At 45.2% G+C, this 16,802-nt stretch overlaps 1 protein-coding gene and 1 long non-coding RNA gene across 2 annotated transcripts in view; one reads left to right on the plus strand and one right to left on the minus strand.

The window, feature by feature from the left end:
- The first annotated feature begins 1,111 nt into the window (after window positions 1–1,111).
- LOC309360636 lies at window positions 1,112–5,633 on the plus strand. The gene is made up of 3 exons (XR_014164230.1): window positions 1,112–1,340; window positions 1,434–1,594; window positions 4,746–5,633. It is a non-coding gene; the product is annotated as an uncharacterized lncRNA (long non-coding RNA).
- The window catches only part of SMC1A (structural maintenance of chromosomes 1A), a 28,326-nt gene continuing 15,471 nt past the window's right edge, over window positions 3,948–16,802 (minus strand). Inside the window, exons 13-25 of the mRNA XM_081895175.1 lie at window positions 14,693–14,830; window positions 14,255–14,371; window positions 12,324–12,430; window positions 12,064–12,205; window positions 11,785–11,930; window positions 11,251–11,404; window positions 11,049–11,159; window positions 9,715–9,862; window positions 9,449–9,603; window positions 7,279–7,430; window positions 7,004–7,073; window positions 6,769–6,879; window positions 3,948–4,531 (exon numbers count right to left, since the gene is read on the minus strand). Of these exons, the coding sequence (XP_081751301.1) occupies window positions 4,448–4,531; window positions 6,769–6,879; window positions 7,004–7,073; window positions 7,279–7,430; window positions 9,449–9,603; window positions 9,715–9,862; window positions 11,049–11,159; window positions 11,251–11,404; window positions 11,785–11,930; window positions 12,064–12,205; window positions 12,324–12,430; window positions 14,255–14,371; window positions 14,693–14,830 (1,635 nt within the window). The 3' untranslated portion in view covers window positions 3,948–4,447. The remainder of the gene's footprint in view (window positions 4,532–6,768; window positions 6,880–7,003; window positions 7,074–7,278; window positions 7,431–9,448; window positions 9,604–9,714; window positions 9,863–11,048; window positions 11,160–11,250; window positions 11,405–11,784; window positions 11,931–12,063; window positions 12,206–12,323; window positions 12,431–14,254; window positions 14,372–14,692; window positions 14,831–16,802) is intronic.

Raw genomic sequence — 16,802 nt, forward strand, 5'->3', positions numbered from 1 at the left:
AAAGCCAGAGGTCTGAGCATAGATAAGACAGCAGATGTTCTGCCTCTGTATCGCTGTCAACCCAGCCAGGAGTGGGGAAACGACAGTCCGTGGCTTCATTTCATGCTGCTGAAGGGGGTGGGAGTGGAGGTGCAGCCCTTAACTGCAGCCCTTGATGGGAAACGGCAACACTTGACAGAACAAAATGTCCTCCAAGCCTGTGAGAAGCAAATGACTCCTGGTTTTCTGTGGGATGTAGGAGAATCTGCAGTGCATAGAGCAAGCCTGCTTTGCCCTCACCTGCCATCTTCCTGACAGAAAACCCCAACATTTAATCACGGGATTGACATCAGTGGTTTCTATGGCATCAAAGTGTGCTCCACTGGTGCTACGAGTCAGCAGGCTGCAAAGTGCCCATAGTGTCACCGATCCTCAGGACCCATTTCTGTTCTCACACTCAACACCAGCAAACTCTTCTCGAGGCAATCCATTACTCCTGCAAAGGATCCTTACTTCCTAGCTGCCCTGTGTCGTATGTAGAGATCTCACCTCACATTGCCTCCCATGTGTTATCTTCCAAGACTCACCAAATTGCTTTGAATACCATCCTTTGACCTGTTCCCAGGAACATTTGACAGGGTCATAACTACACCCACAAAGTAAGGCCTTGTGAGCAATTATCTATTCAGTTAGAATGTGTTGGCTTCAGTCCCTACGGTCTCCAAGGCTTAGTTGCCACTGGAAAACAGAACCTAGTCTTGGCTTGGAGACTATCCTAGCAGTATAAAGGCAATCTAATGTCATATAGGACCCATATTTTCAGTGGAAATTGGGCACCAAGTCCACCTAAATTCTTCAACCAGCCTAGGGCTAAGCCAAGATGATGGATTGTGTGATTTGTCCTTTCTGTACTCAGTTTTTCACACTCATGTATAGTCTTCCCCAACCTGGTGCCCTTCAGACGTTTTGGGCTACAACCCCCCCCCCCCAATCCCAGCCAGCATAGGCAATGGTCAGGGATGATAGTGAGATAATCCATTAACATTTTCTGAACCATTCCTGGTCCCATTTTCCATTTATTGTTGTTGCTTTTATTGTCTTTTGATCCCATTGGCTATAACAATCTACGATCCTGTTGGTGTCACAATACTATAAGCCGACATGATGTCATGAACTTCCATAACAAAACCACAGACAGCTGGATTGAGCAGCAGCAGCAGTGTGGTCAAATGAGGCAAACAATTGTGCAAAGCAGCCACCGCCACTACAGGAACGTATCACCGTTGAAAGAATGTTGTTTGGTCACATCAGATATTCAAATTTCAGGACAAATATTGAAACAGCAGAATATTAATTACATTGTGTGTGTTTTTTCTGTGGGTACTCAAGGATATGCAATGCTGGCGCCTTTTTTCTAGAAGAAAAGCACTGATTAGATCTTTGCTTTCATTTAGGGAAAGGGAAGGAGCAAGGGAAAGGACTGAAGCCCCATTCCTTGCCCACCAGGATCCAACTCAGCTGCCCTTCTGGCTTCTGAGATGTCACCAAGCATTGTCTATGAGTTTCCATGCTCAGCCCCTCAGCTTGGAAACTTGATTCTTTCCATATTAACTAAGTAAGGAATTTTTAAAATATAAGCCTATCCAAGTGCCTACTTTTTGTGTCACTATAGATCAGAAATAGGAAACCCACGGCTTCTCCAGGTGTTGCTGGACTACAACTCTGACCATTGGCCATGCTGGCTGGAGCTGATGGAAACTGGAGTCCAATATCTGGAGGGCCACAGGCTCCCCACCCCCTGCTCTAGACCAGTAGCTCCCTCAAAATGTGACTTCAAAGTGGTTTTTAGACCAAAGGGGGAAATAGGGCAACTACAATTTTGTAGTTCTCCAACTGATGATGTTCGACTCTAGCACCTGTCAGCTCCAGCCCACCTGGCCAACAAGAGTTGTGGTCCAAAGCATCTAGAAGGCACCAAGTTGGAGTAGAATCATAGCATTGCAGAGGAAGCCCAAGGGTCATCTAGTCCAACCCCCTACAACACAGGAATCTCAACTAAAGCATCCAAGAGTAGGTTGGTGAGCAATACCCAGAACTATGTATATGCCATGACTTTACAGAAGCACACACAATGGTACCAAGAGCAAAATTCAGCTAAGGATTTTAATGTTTATTCATTTTTTAAAATGAATAAAATGAATAAATTCTCTATGACTAGATAGATGCAAGTGAAGAATGTGCCACTCATAAAAGCCACAGCATTCCAGTGGTGCAAAGCAAGGCGTACGCCACAGAGCCCCATAACTTCCCATCATCAGCAAAGTCAGGATAAATGAAGCTAAATAGGTAGCTAATGTTGCAGAAGACAGAATCAGAATTCAAAATGACCTTGACAGATTGGAGAACTGAGCCCAGACGAACAAAATGTATTTCAAAAGGGACAAATGTCAGGTTCTACACTTGGGCAAGAAGAATCAGCTGCACAAATATAAGATGGGGGACACTTGGCTTGCCAGAAGTACATGTGAAAAAGATCTAGGGGTCTTGGTGGACCACAAGCTTAACATGAATCAACAGTGTGATGCAGCAGGGGAAAAAGCTAATGCTATTCTAGGCTTCATCAACAGAAGTCTAGTGTTCAGGTCAAGGGAAATAGTCTGCCTTGATCAGACCACACCTGGAATACTGTGTCCAGTTGTGGGTGTCACAATTTAAGGATATTGACAACTGGAACATGTGCAAAGGAGGGAGATCACAATGATCAAGGGTCTGCAAACCAAGCCTTATGAGGAGCGGTTGAAGGAGCTGGGCATCTTTAGCCTGGAAAAGTGGAGACCGAGAGGAGATATATTTTTAAATATCTTAAAGGCTGTCACATGGAAGAGGGAACAAACTTGTTTTCTCCTGTTGTGGAGGGCAGGACTCAAGGCAATGGCTTCAAGTTACAAGAAAGGAGATTCCGACTAAACATCAGGAAGAACTTTCCAGCAGTAAGAGCTGTTTGACAGTGGAACAGACTCCCACAGGAGGTTGTTGACTCCCCTTCCTTGGAGGTTTCTAAGCAGAGGCTGCATGACCATCCATCATGGATACTTTAGTTGAGATTCCTGCATTGCAGGGTGTTGGGACTAGATCAGTGCTTTCCAAACTGTGTCGTGACACGTTAGTGTATCGGCTGCAGTGTGTAGCTGTGTCACACGAATGCTCCCTGTGCTCCACCTGGGACTGAAAAGGGGTTAGTTGAACCTCCGCTTTGCTAGTAAAACTGAATCACTGTGTCACAAAATGATGCTTGTCTAAAAGGTGTGTCACCAACATGAAAAGTTTGGAAAGCTCTGGACAAAATGATACTTCGGGTTCTTTCCAACTCTACAATTCTATGAAGAACTATCCAGAATCATGTAAAAATAGATACACGCAGCTCAAACTATATGTACTGTAGAATTCAGCTTTCATTGGTAGAGAATTTGCTTGATTGGGCACAGAATTTTAAGATTTGGTTTTTTTAAGAAATGGCATATACATGGTTTTTATTATAATCCCTTGAATTAACAGGTCCATCAAGGCCAGCAACGGCTCTAGGTCAGATCAGAACATCTGGAGTGTCATTATAACAGTTTGACTGCCCCTTACAAAATTACAATGCAATTCAGTTGCTAGCAAACAACAAATTGGTATCAGATATGTCTTTGCCTTGGAAAAAACCAAACACCCTCCCCTGAACTGTATGCATAAAGACCCTGTTAGTAAATTGCGTCCATCCCTGACATATTTGTCAGCACTCATGCAAGATCCAGGATTTATGGGGTGGGGATGTTTGTGTAGAATAATGTTCAAGAGGCTTGGTGACACTGGCCCAACCTTGGGACACCTTGATAGAAGGAATTAATGTGCATTCTCCCACCACCATCCCAACCTGACCAACCTTCCCCTCCCACATGATCTGCTACAAGAATGCTACTAGAGGATGGAAGTAACATATTTTAATTTCAATCACACACAAACACATATACACATGATATCAGGCTAGAAAAAAGCAAGATCTGAAGCCACACCTTAACAGGTGAGAGCTTGGCACAGGAGGAATCCTCCTGAACCCACCATGATTTTGGTCCTATAAAGAGTTTTAAAAGCAAATTAAGGTACAAGGGAGGAACAACATGCCTCCTTTTTTCTTCCCATCCCCAGCAATAAGAGATGCTGACTTCTTATTTTAAAAACAGGGTGTTGTTGCTCTACAGCTACAGTTGGAGGAACAATCTGCTATTAAGCACACAAAAATGCTATCCTACAGTCATCAGTAATACCCCAGTCCATCAACACTTCCCCTTCCCAAACCCGCTAAACATTCTGTAGGATAAATAAAGGGCAGACAACAGTTCAGGCCTTTGGAGGGCAGAAAGGGGAGCAACGGAGGAAGGTTTTGAAAAAACAGTGAGCGTTGGTGTCCAGCTTCTTTCTTCTGCTTTTACTGCTCATTAGGGTTTGGATTGGCATCCGGATACTTGGTGAGGTCAAAGGTCAGGACTTTGCTGATGACACAGTCTCCCTGCTGTGAGAGGAAAGGGAAAGTCATGTGACAGCTGCTTCTTTACTCTCATAGATCACCCCCAACAGAGCAGCCCTCCTGAGGGCAAACAGGCTCCCATGAGTCACTCTTGTCCTTGGACAAGGAGAGAGCAGGATTTTTAGGAGAAGGGGAGTGGGGAAACCAACTGTACGGCAGGTTATCTTAGTCTTCTAATCCCACCCTTCTTTCTTTTCAGAGGAGCATCTAGGGGTTGGTGAAACCATCCCCTGCTGGGGGCCCAGGCCCAGACGGACCCCCTGCAAAAACCACCTATCAGACTATGAAGCATATGATTTTATGTGTGCAGCAACGTGCTGCTGCTATCATGGCAAAATCAAACACGGGAGAAGCTTTCTGCCTGTCTCACACTGCAGCACAAAGGTGTGTGAATTCTTTCACCCTTCCTCCTTGCCTCGTCCTCACTCTGGAAGCTTTGAGTACTTGGGTAGTGTAAAATGTAGTAATTTCTAATGTGACTATTGCAGTAAAGTGATTTTTATTCGAACGTCCTCCCCACCCCAATACAGCCCCCTTGCCAAGGGTGCAAGGGATCCTAGGTACGCCTCTGTTTCTTTTTAAACTTTGTAATATTTCCAAACATCCATTTGGTTATCACCCCCTCCATTTTTTGGTAATCTCTCTTCTGAAACAAAAAGCTAAAGCAGATATGAGGTAATAAAATAACAGCACCTCCGAGCACGTAAAAAGAGCGACCTTTCACTTGTCACTGAGCAACTGCAACCTGACTGTCCCCACAGTCTTCCCTGGAGGGCTTCTATGCAGACTAGCACCCCCAGGCCCTGAAAGGAGGCGCCTGCCAGAGAATTTCCCCAAAAAGTGTTTGCCTCCTAAGCTGCTGCCTTTACTGGTGCCCCAAACACCCCCTTCTCTGGGCTAGAGCTGGGCGATTTTTCAACTTATTGTCTGAAACTGATACTACGTTCAGATTGCAATACCGGTTTCAGAGTTTTTGAGTTGGCAACACATCGCAGTCCCCATCGCAGCCACTGCCAGAACAGTCCGCCTGTCTCTGCTGTGCTGGCAGCGGTGGTCAGGAGTAAGAGAGCGACCGCTTGCTCGTTTGGAGGCAGGAAGCTTTCTGCTCCGACCTGAGCAGTTTAAAGGAACCCCTGAGACACTCCAGCATGGATGAGCCAGAGCAGTACTGGGCCTTGCTCAGCTGGGGGGTGAAAGCCTTCCCACCTCCCAGCTGAGCAGTTTAAGGAAGCCCCTGTGACCCTACCCTCCAGCTTGCGTGGAGCCAGAGTGGTACATAAAGGGGCTTGCTCAGCTGAAAGCCTGGGTGATGTGTCTGACTGCTTCTTCCTCCCCTAAGGTGGAGAGGAAGAAGCGACCAGATACATTTCAGACATTGTGATATACAGTCGTACCTCAGTAGCTGAACGCCTTGCAAGTCAAACGTTTTGGCTCCCAAACGCTGCAAACGCAGAAGTGAATGTTCCGGTTTGCGAACGTTCCCCGGAACCCGAACATCCAACGCAGGTTCCGTGGGTTCCAATTGGCTGCAGGAAGCTGCACCTTGGTTTCCAAATGTTTTGGAAGTCAAATGGACTTCCGGAATGGATTCTGTTCCGACTTCCGAGGTACAACTGTATCAGTATACTGCAGAATTTAAAAAGGTAAAGGTAAAGGGACCCCTGACCATTAGGTCCAGTCATGACCAACTCTGGGGTTGCAGCGCTCATCTCGCTTTATTGGCCGAGGGAGCCGGCGTACAGCTTCCGGGTTATGTGGCCAGCATGACTAAGCCGCTTCTGGTGAAACAGAGCAGTGCATGGAAATGCCATTTACCTTCCCGCTGGAGAGGTACCTATTTATCTACTTGCACTCTGACGTACTTTCGAACTGCTAGGTTGGCAGGAGCTGGGACCGAGCAACGGGAGCTCACCACGTCGCGGGGATTCGAATCGCCAACCTTCTGTTCGGCAAGCCCTAGCCTCTGTGGTTTAACCCACAGCGCCACCTGCATCCCTACTGCAGAATTTAGCTGCTGAAATCCATACATCGCCCAACCCTATTTCACCTTCCTTCATGGCAAGGTCACCTCATTTTGAGGCCTTCATATCTCTAGATTGTACAAGGTTTAAAAAGGAATGGATGTCAGAGGGGGGTACAAACACATTACTGTCATTAATACAGGCAGGCAGTGGACAGGTGTCAGCAGCGCTGAAATATAATTCTCTGTTACACTTCCATACCTCAGGGTAGACACCAATGAGACTCTCGGCCTTGGTGTAGAATTCCTCCTTCAAGGAAATAACAATGGCCTGGAAGTTGCACGTAGATTGCTCCTTGATGTAATTGGCCACCTGTGGGGATGTCAGAGGGAGAAGGGTGAAAAGGAGAACTGATCAGCCCAACCCTCACTTTGCTTTTCTTCATATCTGATCCAGTAATGTCCAGCTGCCCCATCTGATTTAGCCTCCTACCAACCTTCCCAATGTTGGTGTTGTCCAAAGCAGCATCGATCTCATCCAAGACAAAAAATGGAGCAGGTTTGTAGCTGTGGATAAAGAGAGAGAGCCAGCAATATGAAGCCACCTTGTACAGAGATGGACCGCTGGTCCACCAAGACCAGCAGCTCTTCAGCGTCTCTGGCAGAGGCCTTTCCTACCCATCCACTGCAGATGCTGGAGAGAACATGAGACTGTGAACCTTTGCAGTGTGCAGTGTCCCTCCCCTCCCCCTTAGTAAAAGGCTGACCTTACCTGTGGATGGCAAAAAGTAGAGCTAAGGCTGCCACTGTCTTCTCCCCACCAGACAGGTTGTCCATGGGCCGGAAGCGCTTGCCAGGGGCTACACAATTGTAGTTTATGCCATCCAAGTAAGGCTCCTCTGGGTTCTCGGGGCCTAGGAAGGCCTAGAGAAAAAGGGATGAAGGGAGACAATCAGAAATCTTCACACCAGTGGTCAATACCTCAGAACCATCTTTAATGGGGAAGGCCAGAGCTCAGGGGGTAGCGCACATGTTTTGCATTGAAAAACTCCCAGGTCAACCCCTGGCATCTCCAGGCAGGGCTGGGGAAAATTCCAGGCTTTCTGAAATCAGAGAGCCGCTGCCAGTCAGCGTTGACAGTGATGGATGGGCTAAGTGGACTGATGATCTAATGTGCTGTAAGACAGCTGCTTAGATCAATTTCACAGTATGATGAAACACAGCGAGACCCTATGAAAATAAACTTCTGTAAGGGAAGATGGAAAGATGGATGTATTAGGGCTTTGCTAGTCGATACACCCAAGAGGGGTGGGTTGAGAGCTACCTCAGAGGCTTCTGGGCAACAACAGTATTCTGGAATTCAAACTAATTTGGATACTTCTAATATAACTCAGCAAGCCAAGAAACGTGGCACATTATTAAAAATAATCAAATATAGTTGCAAAAAGCCACCACTGAGGAGCTGGCTGACAACAGAGTCCATCATAGAGGAGGGAGAAAGGTTGTTTTCTGCTGCTCCAGAGAAGCGGACACGGAGCAATGGATCCAAACTACAAGAAAGAAGATTCCACCTAAACATTAGGAAGAACTTCCTGACAGTAAGAGCTGTTCGACAGTGGAATTTGCTGCCAAGGAGTGTGGTGGAGTCTCCTTCTTTGGAGGTCTTTAAGCAGAGGCTTGACAACCATGTCAGGAGTGCTCTGATGGTGTTTCCTGCTTGGCAGGGGGTTGGACTCGATAGCCCTTGTGGTCTCTTCCAACTCTATGATTCTATGAACATCTATTTAGGGGCAATGAGGGCTTTATTAGGTCCCCCACTACTCAGAAAGCAAGCAAGCAAGCAAGCAAGCAGGCAGGCAGGCAGGCAGGCAGGCAGGCAGGCAGGCAGGCAGGCAGGCAGGCAGGCAGGCAGGCAGGCAAGCAAGCAAGCAAGCAAGCAAGCAAACAAACAAACAAACAAGTGTGCTCCTGCAGCTGCTTTGACTGAGGCAGCATGCACAGTTCCCCCTGCAGCATGGAATACACACACAGGAGCCTGACTCCACAAAGCATGGCACTAGAAGGCTCAAGCGAATGCCAGTTGGTACAATTTGTCTGATGACAATATGGGACAGCATTTCAAAGCCCAACACATGAATAAATAGCATATTTTGCATATGAATAAAAAGAACAGTAGCTAGGCTGTAATCAGTCTTCTGGGGTTTAGATTGATGTTTTAGAAGACAATTCTGTTTGCAACTAGAAAGCAAATTTGCATGAACACAATTTCTATAATCTGTTGGCAGTGAACTCTCAAAATCTGATTCCCATGGTTAATGGAATTTTGATTTCCAATTTGTAGTAAATTGGCTTCCATTTACAATAAAACAACCTTTGGTCGATCATGGGAGGAAAACACACACACTCTTTATAGGGTTCATCCAATTTTAAAGATATGGCACCCATAATAATCCCTAAAATATTTGAACATCATAGTATTTGTCTGTCTGTATGGTACAATTCTGTGGAGATACATAAAAAGCGCTGAATGCGGCTCTAGGTGTTGAATTTGACTTCCTGCTCTATTTAAAATTGTTTGAAAAATGAGAAAAGATAGAACAGCAAGTTGCTAGCTCCCATGGGTCAGAAGATATGCTTGGATGTAAGTGGGTGCTGCCTGCTGAGATCTCTGAAGGCAGGGGAATAGCTTATTGCCTCTCCACATGAATAAAATGCACAGAATAAATGGTGCTAAAGAGTAAATATTAGCAGGAAGGACACTATAAAAATAAGACACTGTGCAAATTTCCTCCATTTATCCAATTCATACCGGACGCAGAATTCAGCTTTGCTCAACTCAGAATTTAGGTTCCCTGGCTTTAATGTTTGTCAAAACATGGATCACACACAAGAACCGTTTATAACATTCTTAGCTGTCCATGGTAGGCCAGGGGTGTCCTCACCTGGGCACTGCTATTTCGTGACAGGGCTTTGTAGATCTCATCGATGTTGGTGGCCACTGACTCAAAGCAGGAGTTGAAGCGGTCAAAGCGCTCCTTTTTTATCTGTTCAAATGCCTGCTTGGCTTTCTTGGCACGTTTCCGGGCAGCCTCGAATTCTACCAGAGCAAAGGAAGAAGTGTAAGCATGGGTCTTCCCAGCCCTCCAGCAGAAGCCCTCGGCCCAGGCCCCCAGCACTCTAAAGAGAGGTCAGGAGGGGGGTCCAGTACCATCAGAGGTCTCCTGGAACTTGTCCCGCACACTCTCCAGCTTCTCCATTGCCTTCATATTAGGAGCAGCAATCCGCTGCAAAATGCTCTGCTGCTCATTCAGCTTCTGTTGCAGCTGGTTCATCTCCTGCTTGATCTCATCTTCAGCCTGGGAATCCTGTAGGCGGGAATGATGGGAGGCGGTTCAGGCAGCCAGAGACTCTAATAGTCATCATCCCCACCCCACCCCCCACAAACCCAGAAATTTCCAGAGAACCCAGATGCATCTGCCTTAGTGATGCACCTATGCCACTACCCTCTCTAGCCAACCGAAGTCTGGGGTGAGAATCCTCAGGACCTTTGGGGCTAATTATATGGGAGAGAAAAGCCCTTCTAGCAAGCTCTCTGCCATCATCCCTGGGGCACAGTCCAATCAGGATCCCTTTCCCCTGCCCATTAACTCAATCTATGGCACGGACACTTGTTATGGCATATGCAGGAGCGATCCTTGAGAGGTCAGAGTACACAATCAACTCCAGATTCCAATTTTCTTAAAGACTTCTTTAAGAACAAAAGGGTCAGGTAAAGATAAAGTCAGGTTGCAAAGTTAAAAGATAAAAAAATAATAATTTCTAAACAGAAGTTCCAAACTTACGTTTATGAGGCACACGGATCATCCATGGTTCAGCGGAGACAAAAGGGATGATGACATGTGAATGACAAAGAACATAGGGAAGACAGCCCCATTTTATCCCTGAAGAATCAGGGGAAGATTGACAAGTGGAGAACCCTCTATCAAGCAGAATCAGGAATGTAAAGGCCTAAAGGGGTTGGGCACTGGCTGTCACCTACGTGAACCAGCCCATTCACTCAGATGCAACTTTGAAGATGCTGCTTTGAATTCCCCCATTACCAGTGCTGCCGATGTTATTTATGTGCACCTAGAATCTGGAATTCCTTCCTGAGAGCAACTCCCCAGGCTTCCTCATTAAGGGACTTATGGAAGTACTTTAAAACTTTTGGTTTACGTTTTTGTAGGGATTGGGGGAAGCTAACAAATAAACAATGTTCCAGCATTTTCTTACTCATTTTTAATTTATTACTGTTCATTCTGCCCTGCAGTTCTGTTATTATGCTGGTTTTAAATGCAGCTTTTATTTTGGATTGAAGCCACCTCGTAGATCATTTGACAGAATGACAGGGCATAAATATTTTAAATAAGTAAAAGAATATATAAGTGACCTGAACACATGTACATTTTTGCTTTGGGGACTTGCCACTAGCCTGGGGACAAAAGGCCACCTCCCCCCCCCTCAGCTATTCCCCAGGAAGAGCAGACCCAAGGGGAAGCTCACCTTCAGGTCCTCAGAGAGGTCACTGTAGTCAATCTCAATGAGAGCTTCTCGCGCATACATGTTGGAAGTCCTCTGTGAGCTGCTGGCTGCCTCCTCCCCCTGGGAGCCACCCTGCACCCGAATCAAAACAAAAGAGAACCATCTCACTCTCCTGCTTGGGCCTCATACCCACCCTCTGCTATACGTGGGAGACTCTGCTTACCTCCTCCTGACTAATATCATCCATGGTGCCTTTAGAGAGGGGCAGTTTGATGTCCTGCATCTTGCAGGCTTGCAGCAGATTGTGGCGGTCACTGCGCTTCTGCTCCAGCTTGGTCTCAATGGCTGTCACTTCCTTCTGCAAGTGAGTCATCTCCCTGAGAGCAAAAGTCAAGATTGATAATATTTAGTCTAAATAGTAAATTGAATCAAATAAAAAAAGAAGAGAAATATAGAGACATTTTTGCCATCAACAGCTATCAACTACAACAGTTAAACAGAACCTTCCTGTCCAGAGAAAGTGGACCTCCAAGGACTAGATGCTAGGGACAACCCATAGGGGAGTTGTCCCAGAGGCTTCTGGCTGGCTGCCCCTAGGAGGAGGACGCTACTGTATTTGGTCAGATCTAGCACAGGATTCACCTCCAGCCATTTTACAAACTTCCCACCTTAGAGAAAGGGGAAAGGTTATCAAGCATCCCTCCACAGCCTCCCTTCCTACATTCCCTAGCCTCTGCCCCCAAAAGCCAAGACTCACTTGTTGGCCCCGCCCAGCTTCTTCCGAATCTCCTCCATCTCATGGTTCTTGTCGTTCACCTCAGATTTCTTGGCCAAGTGCTGGTTCTTCAGGTCCTGCAGCTGTGCCATGGTCTCATCAATGATCTTCATGTGCCGCTGTTCCTCCTTAAGTGGGGGGCAGAGAGAAACAGAGAGACTATGAGCTCGACCATAGACTCTACTGCCTTCTTCCCCACCTTCAAGCCACAGGTAACTGCTGGACCAAACCCTCCTAGCCACCACCGGCCCACCCTGGCACCTTCTTGAGTTTTTCTATCTCAGCTTCATCTTTCTTGACCGTCTGCTCCCACATGTGCACTTTGTCCTGATCCTCCTTCAGCTGGTTCTTCTCAAAGTCCAGCTGGATGCCAAGACGGGTCTTCTGGTTTTCAAACTCCAACCTGCAGAGGGACAGGGGTTAAAATTGGGTCTCAGATCCAAACCCATCCATGCATTCACACGGCTTCCGCATTCTTCAACCTGGGAGACTTCATGAGGGCACAAAGTTGGGCTTGTTACCTTTTCTTGGCAATCTCGTTCTGGCGTTTCACCTTCTCCTCCTCAAACTCCCTGATGTTCCTTACCCCAATCTCCCGGCAGAACTCCTCAAATACCTCATCTTCCACCTGGCAAAGATGGGAAGAAACTAAAGTGAGAGGAGCAGGATGAGATGGAGCAGAGTAGTTTTGAGTGGGTTTTTTAACACCAAATTTCCACTTTCAGGAAACTTTTTCCACACTGATTGGAATGCCACACAGCCTCTGTGTGATGATTCTGGGGCACACAGTCAAGGCAGCCTGTGCTGGAAAGGCTGACTGGGCTCCAATACTAGCAGCCTGCCTTATCCTAGGTCAGACTATTTGTTCATATTAGCCCACTACTGCCTATTCTGGCTGGCTGTGGCTTAGAAGTGGCTCTGCAGGGTCTGAGAGCCTACACAGCATTTGATACCTGGTCCTTTTGACTGAAGAGACCAGAGATTGAACTTGGAACCTCCTGTAGGCAATGCGTCTGGTCTACTACAGTTATGGCCAATCCCCACATTAGCCAACAGTGCACCCTAAAAGACATCTGAACGCCACTGCCCAGTTTGTGCTTTGCAAAAGATCTGTATTGGTGGGCAGGCTAGCTTTTTGTCATCCATGAATAAGGAATCCAGATAAATTTCTAAGACCCAGAGTTTTTTTATTACTAGGCATACCTGTGTTCCACTTTCTGAGTTCCTGGAACACAGCTTCAAAGCCACCAGAACAGAAGATGAATGTCAAGACCAGGTCACCTACCTCACTCTTTTCCCAACACCTGCCATTGCTATAGCCTTCTGATAACCCCCCTTTCTCAGACTTTTCTGTCCTGCCCCTTCCAGGCTAGTTCCCATTCTGGAACCTCCCTTTCAGCTAGCTCAGCCTAGTATAGGAGTAGGAGTAGTACGACTCATGCAACACGTTGGCAACTAATATACACACAATAATTACCAAAGTAATTATACATTCTATATCAATCTTCTAAGAAAAATACAAAACCTTGTGCAAAGCCACAGATACTTGTGAACTACCCAATCTAAGATGAACTTATAATGTTTTATTTCAATGGATTTTTCAAATGCTTAACTCAGTCTTTTGTTGATACGTATATTGATATTCAATTTCATAGAGAATACTATTTCTTGGCTTAAGCTTAAGAGACTGATTTGGGAGTGTTAACTAGTGACTCCTGTAATGCACTCTACATGGAGCTCTCCTTAAAAATGGTCCGGAAACTGCAGCTGATGTAAAATGTGGCTCTCAGCCTTTTAAGCAGGGCAGTAAGGTGAGACTGTGTCATTGGTCGTAAAAGCAACACTCACCACCTTTGAGCCAACAAGCCCATTCCAAGGTATTGCCCTATTAGTCTTGAAATCCAATCACCGTGCTTTAAGAAATGCAGGAAGCCCCTGCTGGTGGCACCACAAATGAGTACAGCTCATGAGACAGTGACCCAAAACAGAGCATTCTCTGCGGACACTGCCTCCCTCAGATAAGGGCATTTGTCCCCCATGTTGTATTTAGGCATGAGCTGAAGATTTTTTCTTTGCTGAGGCATTTGGAAACTGGATGTTGTTTGAGATTCAGCAGCTTCTTGTGGAGATGAATTTTATATTGCTTAGATATGTAGTTGTTCAGCAGACAATATTGACCTTGTGCTCCCCAGATGTTTTGGGACTACAAATCTTATCAGTGCAGCCTGCAAGTGCACTATGTTGACAAAGACCGCTGCAGATACATTAGTCATTGTATAGATTTTCCTTAAGAAGTTACACAACCACCTTAGGCTCTTTTGGGATTGAGGGTAGGATAGAAATATATTATAATAATTTATAATAAAAGTAATAGTAGTAATAATAATAATAAATAAATAAAAGTAACAAGCATTAACAACAAGGTCTAGCCCTTTGTCTTGATCCATCATACCTGGTTCATCTTCTCCTTGAGCTCCTTCATCTCACGCTCCCTCCCCTGGATGATGCGTTTGATGTCATTGATGCGGGGCCCAAAGTTGGCCAATTCACTTTCCAGCTTGGACTTTTCCTGTTGGGTATAGCATTCTATTAGGGATATAATTCAGAAGGAACTGAGGGACTGATGGTAGGAATCTCTCTCAAGCAAATTGATCATGGCAAGACTGGGGCTTCAGCGTTTATATCCAGTAGAGGGGTGAACTTGCATGCCCAACCTTGGTAGTCTTTGATGGTTGCGCAGGACAGCCCTCCAAATGAACATCCCCAAGCATCTTCTGCTGCACCTACTGCTTTAGCTCTAAGGCAAGAGGTAGCATCCCCTACAAAACTCAGAGAGCTACCTTGGAAGTTGGAGGCCTGAAGGATGCATGGTCCCAGCAAGCCGTCATACCTGGAGATTGAGAGCAAGATGACGGGTCTTGGTTTGCTCCAAGTCACTCTGGGAGTATTTCAGACGCATTTGCAAGCCATGGGCCTGGGACTGAACTTGGCGCAGCTCTGCCTCCTTCCGCTTGGCTTTCATTTGCTCCTGGAAATGAGAAAAGGAGATGTAGGGGGAGTCGGGTGCAAAAAGAAAAATGGAATGAAAAAACAATTTTGTTGTTATGCTGCAGCCAATGTGAAGCAGCTAAATTCCAGGAATAAATTCATAAGGCATAAAGGATGCTGTCTCAGAAAGCTGAAAACAACTCCCCGAAAGGTAGCTAGACCCAGTCCCCTGAAAAGATGCATTTATGCACTGCGTGAACAGTGTAATTTCAAGCAAAAATGATGGTTCCCTGTAACACAAGAAGAAGAAAAAAAGAGTTTGCTGAGGCATGTTTCTCTGTAGACAAGTGTCTATTTCATCAACTGCATCTGAAAGCTAGTTAGTATTTATTGTACCACTGCTCTTCAATTTTGCTAAAATATACTAAGTACAGCTGCTCCTCTGGAATGTGTCCACTTCAATCATTTTGGTGAACAAGTCTCATGATGGATACACCTGGAACCATGTTATGCATGTGTGGCACATATACACAGAATAGTTTTTCATCCCTAGTAAAGCTATCACTATTTGTTTCGAAAATCTTTTTTTTAAAAGTAAACTTGACGGCGCAATGGCACCCCCTAGCTAAGGACTGAAGGAATCAATTTAAGTCAGTTATTCCCAAAAATGCCTGATGATCCCAAAAATGCTTGATGATCTGAGCAATGGGGACAGTCCACCAGCATAGGAAAAACAGTAATACAAATTGTGTAACTAAGGTGTCCATTGGGGGAGTAATTGCAGACAAATTATACTGAACACACATGCTTGCGGCTTTCGGTTCCGGTTTGCCTTAATGGATGCCACTCCCACGTTAGTGGAGATCGTTAGCGAAGCGTAAACAATGATCATTTGAGGGTAACTGTCCTTGCAAACTCCCCCCAGGACCGGGGGGCGGGGGGAGAGTGAGCTTCACTTGCAGATCGCCTTGATACCTGCTTCTCCCTCCAGCATGGAATCCAGGAGGCAGGAGGAGCTGAGTGCCAAAGTACTTTGCTTATCAGTATAACCCTTCAACAGCAATTAAGGTGCAAAGGTTCTTCTGTTTATTAGAGTAGAATTTGAACTAATTTACAGACACGTGCTGGGATAGATGGGACAAGATTATCACCTGCTAAAATGAAATGGCTACAAAGACATAGAGATCTGAAATAGAAAGAAAAATTTCTTTCATTGTAAACGACGGTATGGGGGGGAGCCTTTACCCTTTTTATATACATCTTGTTTGCTACATAAATGTTAAAAAATTAATGGAAGGCAGGAGAAGATTAAAGAAAATGGGAGTTTGTCAATGGAAGACAATGCAAAATAGAACTGTACATGAAATGGGTATGGATTTGAACCATTCGGAAGGATTTATTTTTCATTGTATCGCTGCCTTAGAGGGGTCTTTGAAGGCTTGCCAGGCTTTGGTGGAACACCAGATCGTTATTGTGAAAAGATGAAAGGAGAGAGAAACCAGAGGCTTGTCGACGCTTTGCCAGACTATCTCTATTCTTGTAACGAAATAAATACGGCATATGACAGAATTGCAATAACAGCCTTGCTTTTTGAGACAAAGGGGGAGAGAGAGAGACTAGAAGGACACTAAGAAGAAACAATATCGACAAAATAAATTGATATAAATATAAAACAAACTTCATGCACAGGTACTATTAAGGATTACAGAACTTTTCTTGCAGGAATATAAATCACTAAATGTTTTAATACGAATACTAAATGTTTTAATATAAATGTTAAAAACATTGTAGCTGTGGGTAAGGGATTGTGATTAAGATTGAATGGAATTGGATTAAACAAACTTTCGGAAGCAGAATGAAAACAAAAATGCCCTGAAATCTAGCATGCAGGAGTAAAAACAATATGATTATGTAATTGGCTGTTTAATTATATTTGAATTGGAATTGTGAATTGGCACTGATACAATATGGCATATATTGGATTTTTCGTAATTGAAAATAAAAATTATTTA

This window comes from Podarcis melisellensis (assembly GCF_964234715.1).
Source record: "Podarcis melisellensis genome assembly, chromosome: 17".
Taxonomy (NCBI): domain Eukaryota; kingdom Metazoa; phylum Chordata; class Lepidosauria; order Squamata; family Lacertidae; genus Podarcis; species Podarcis melisellensis.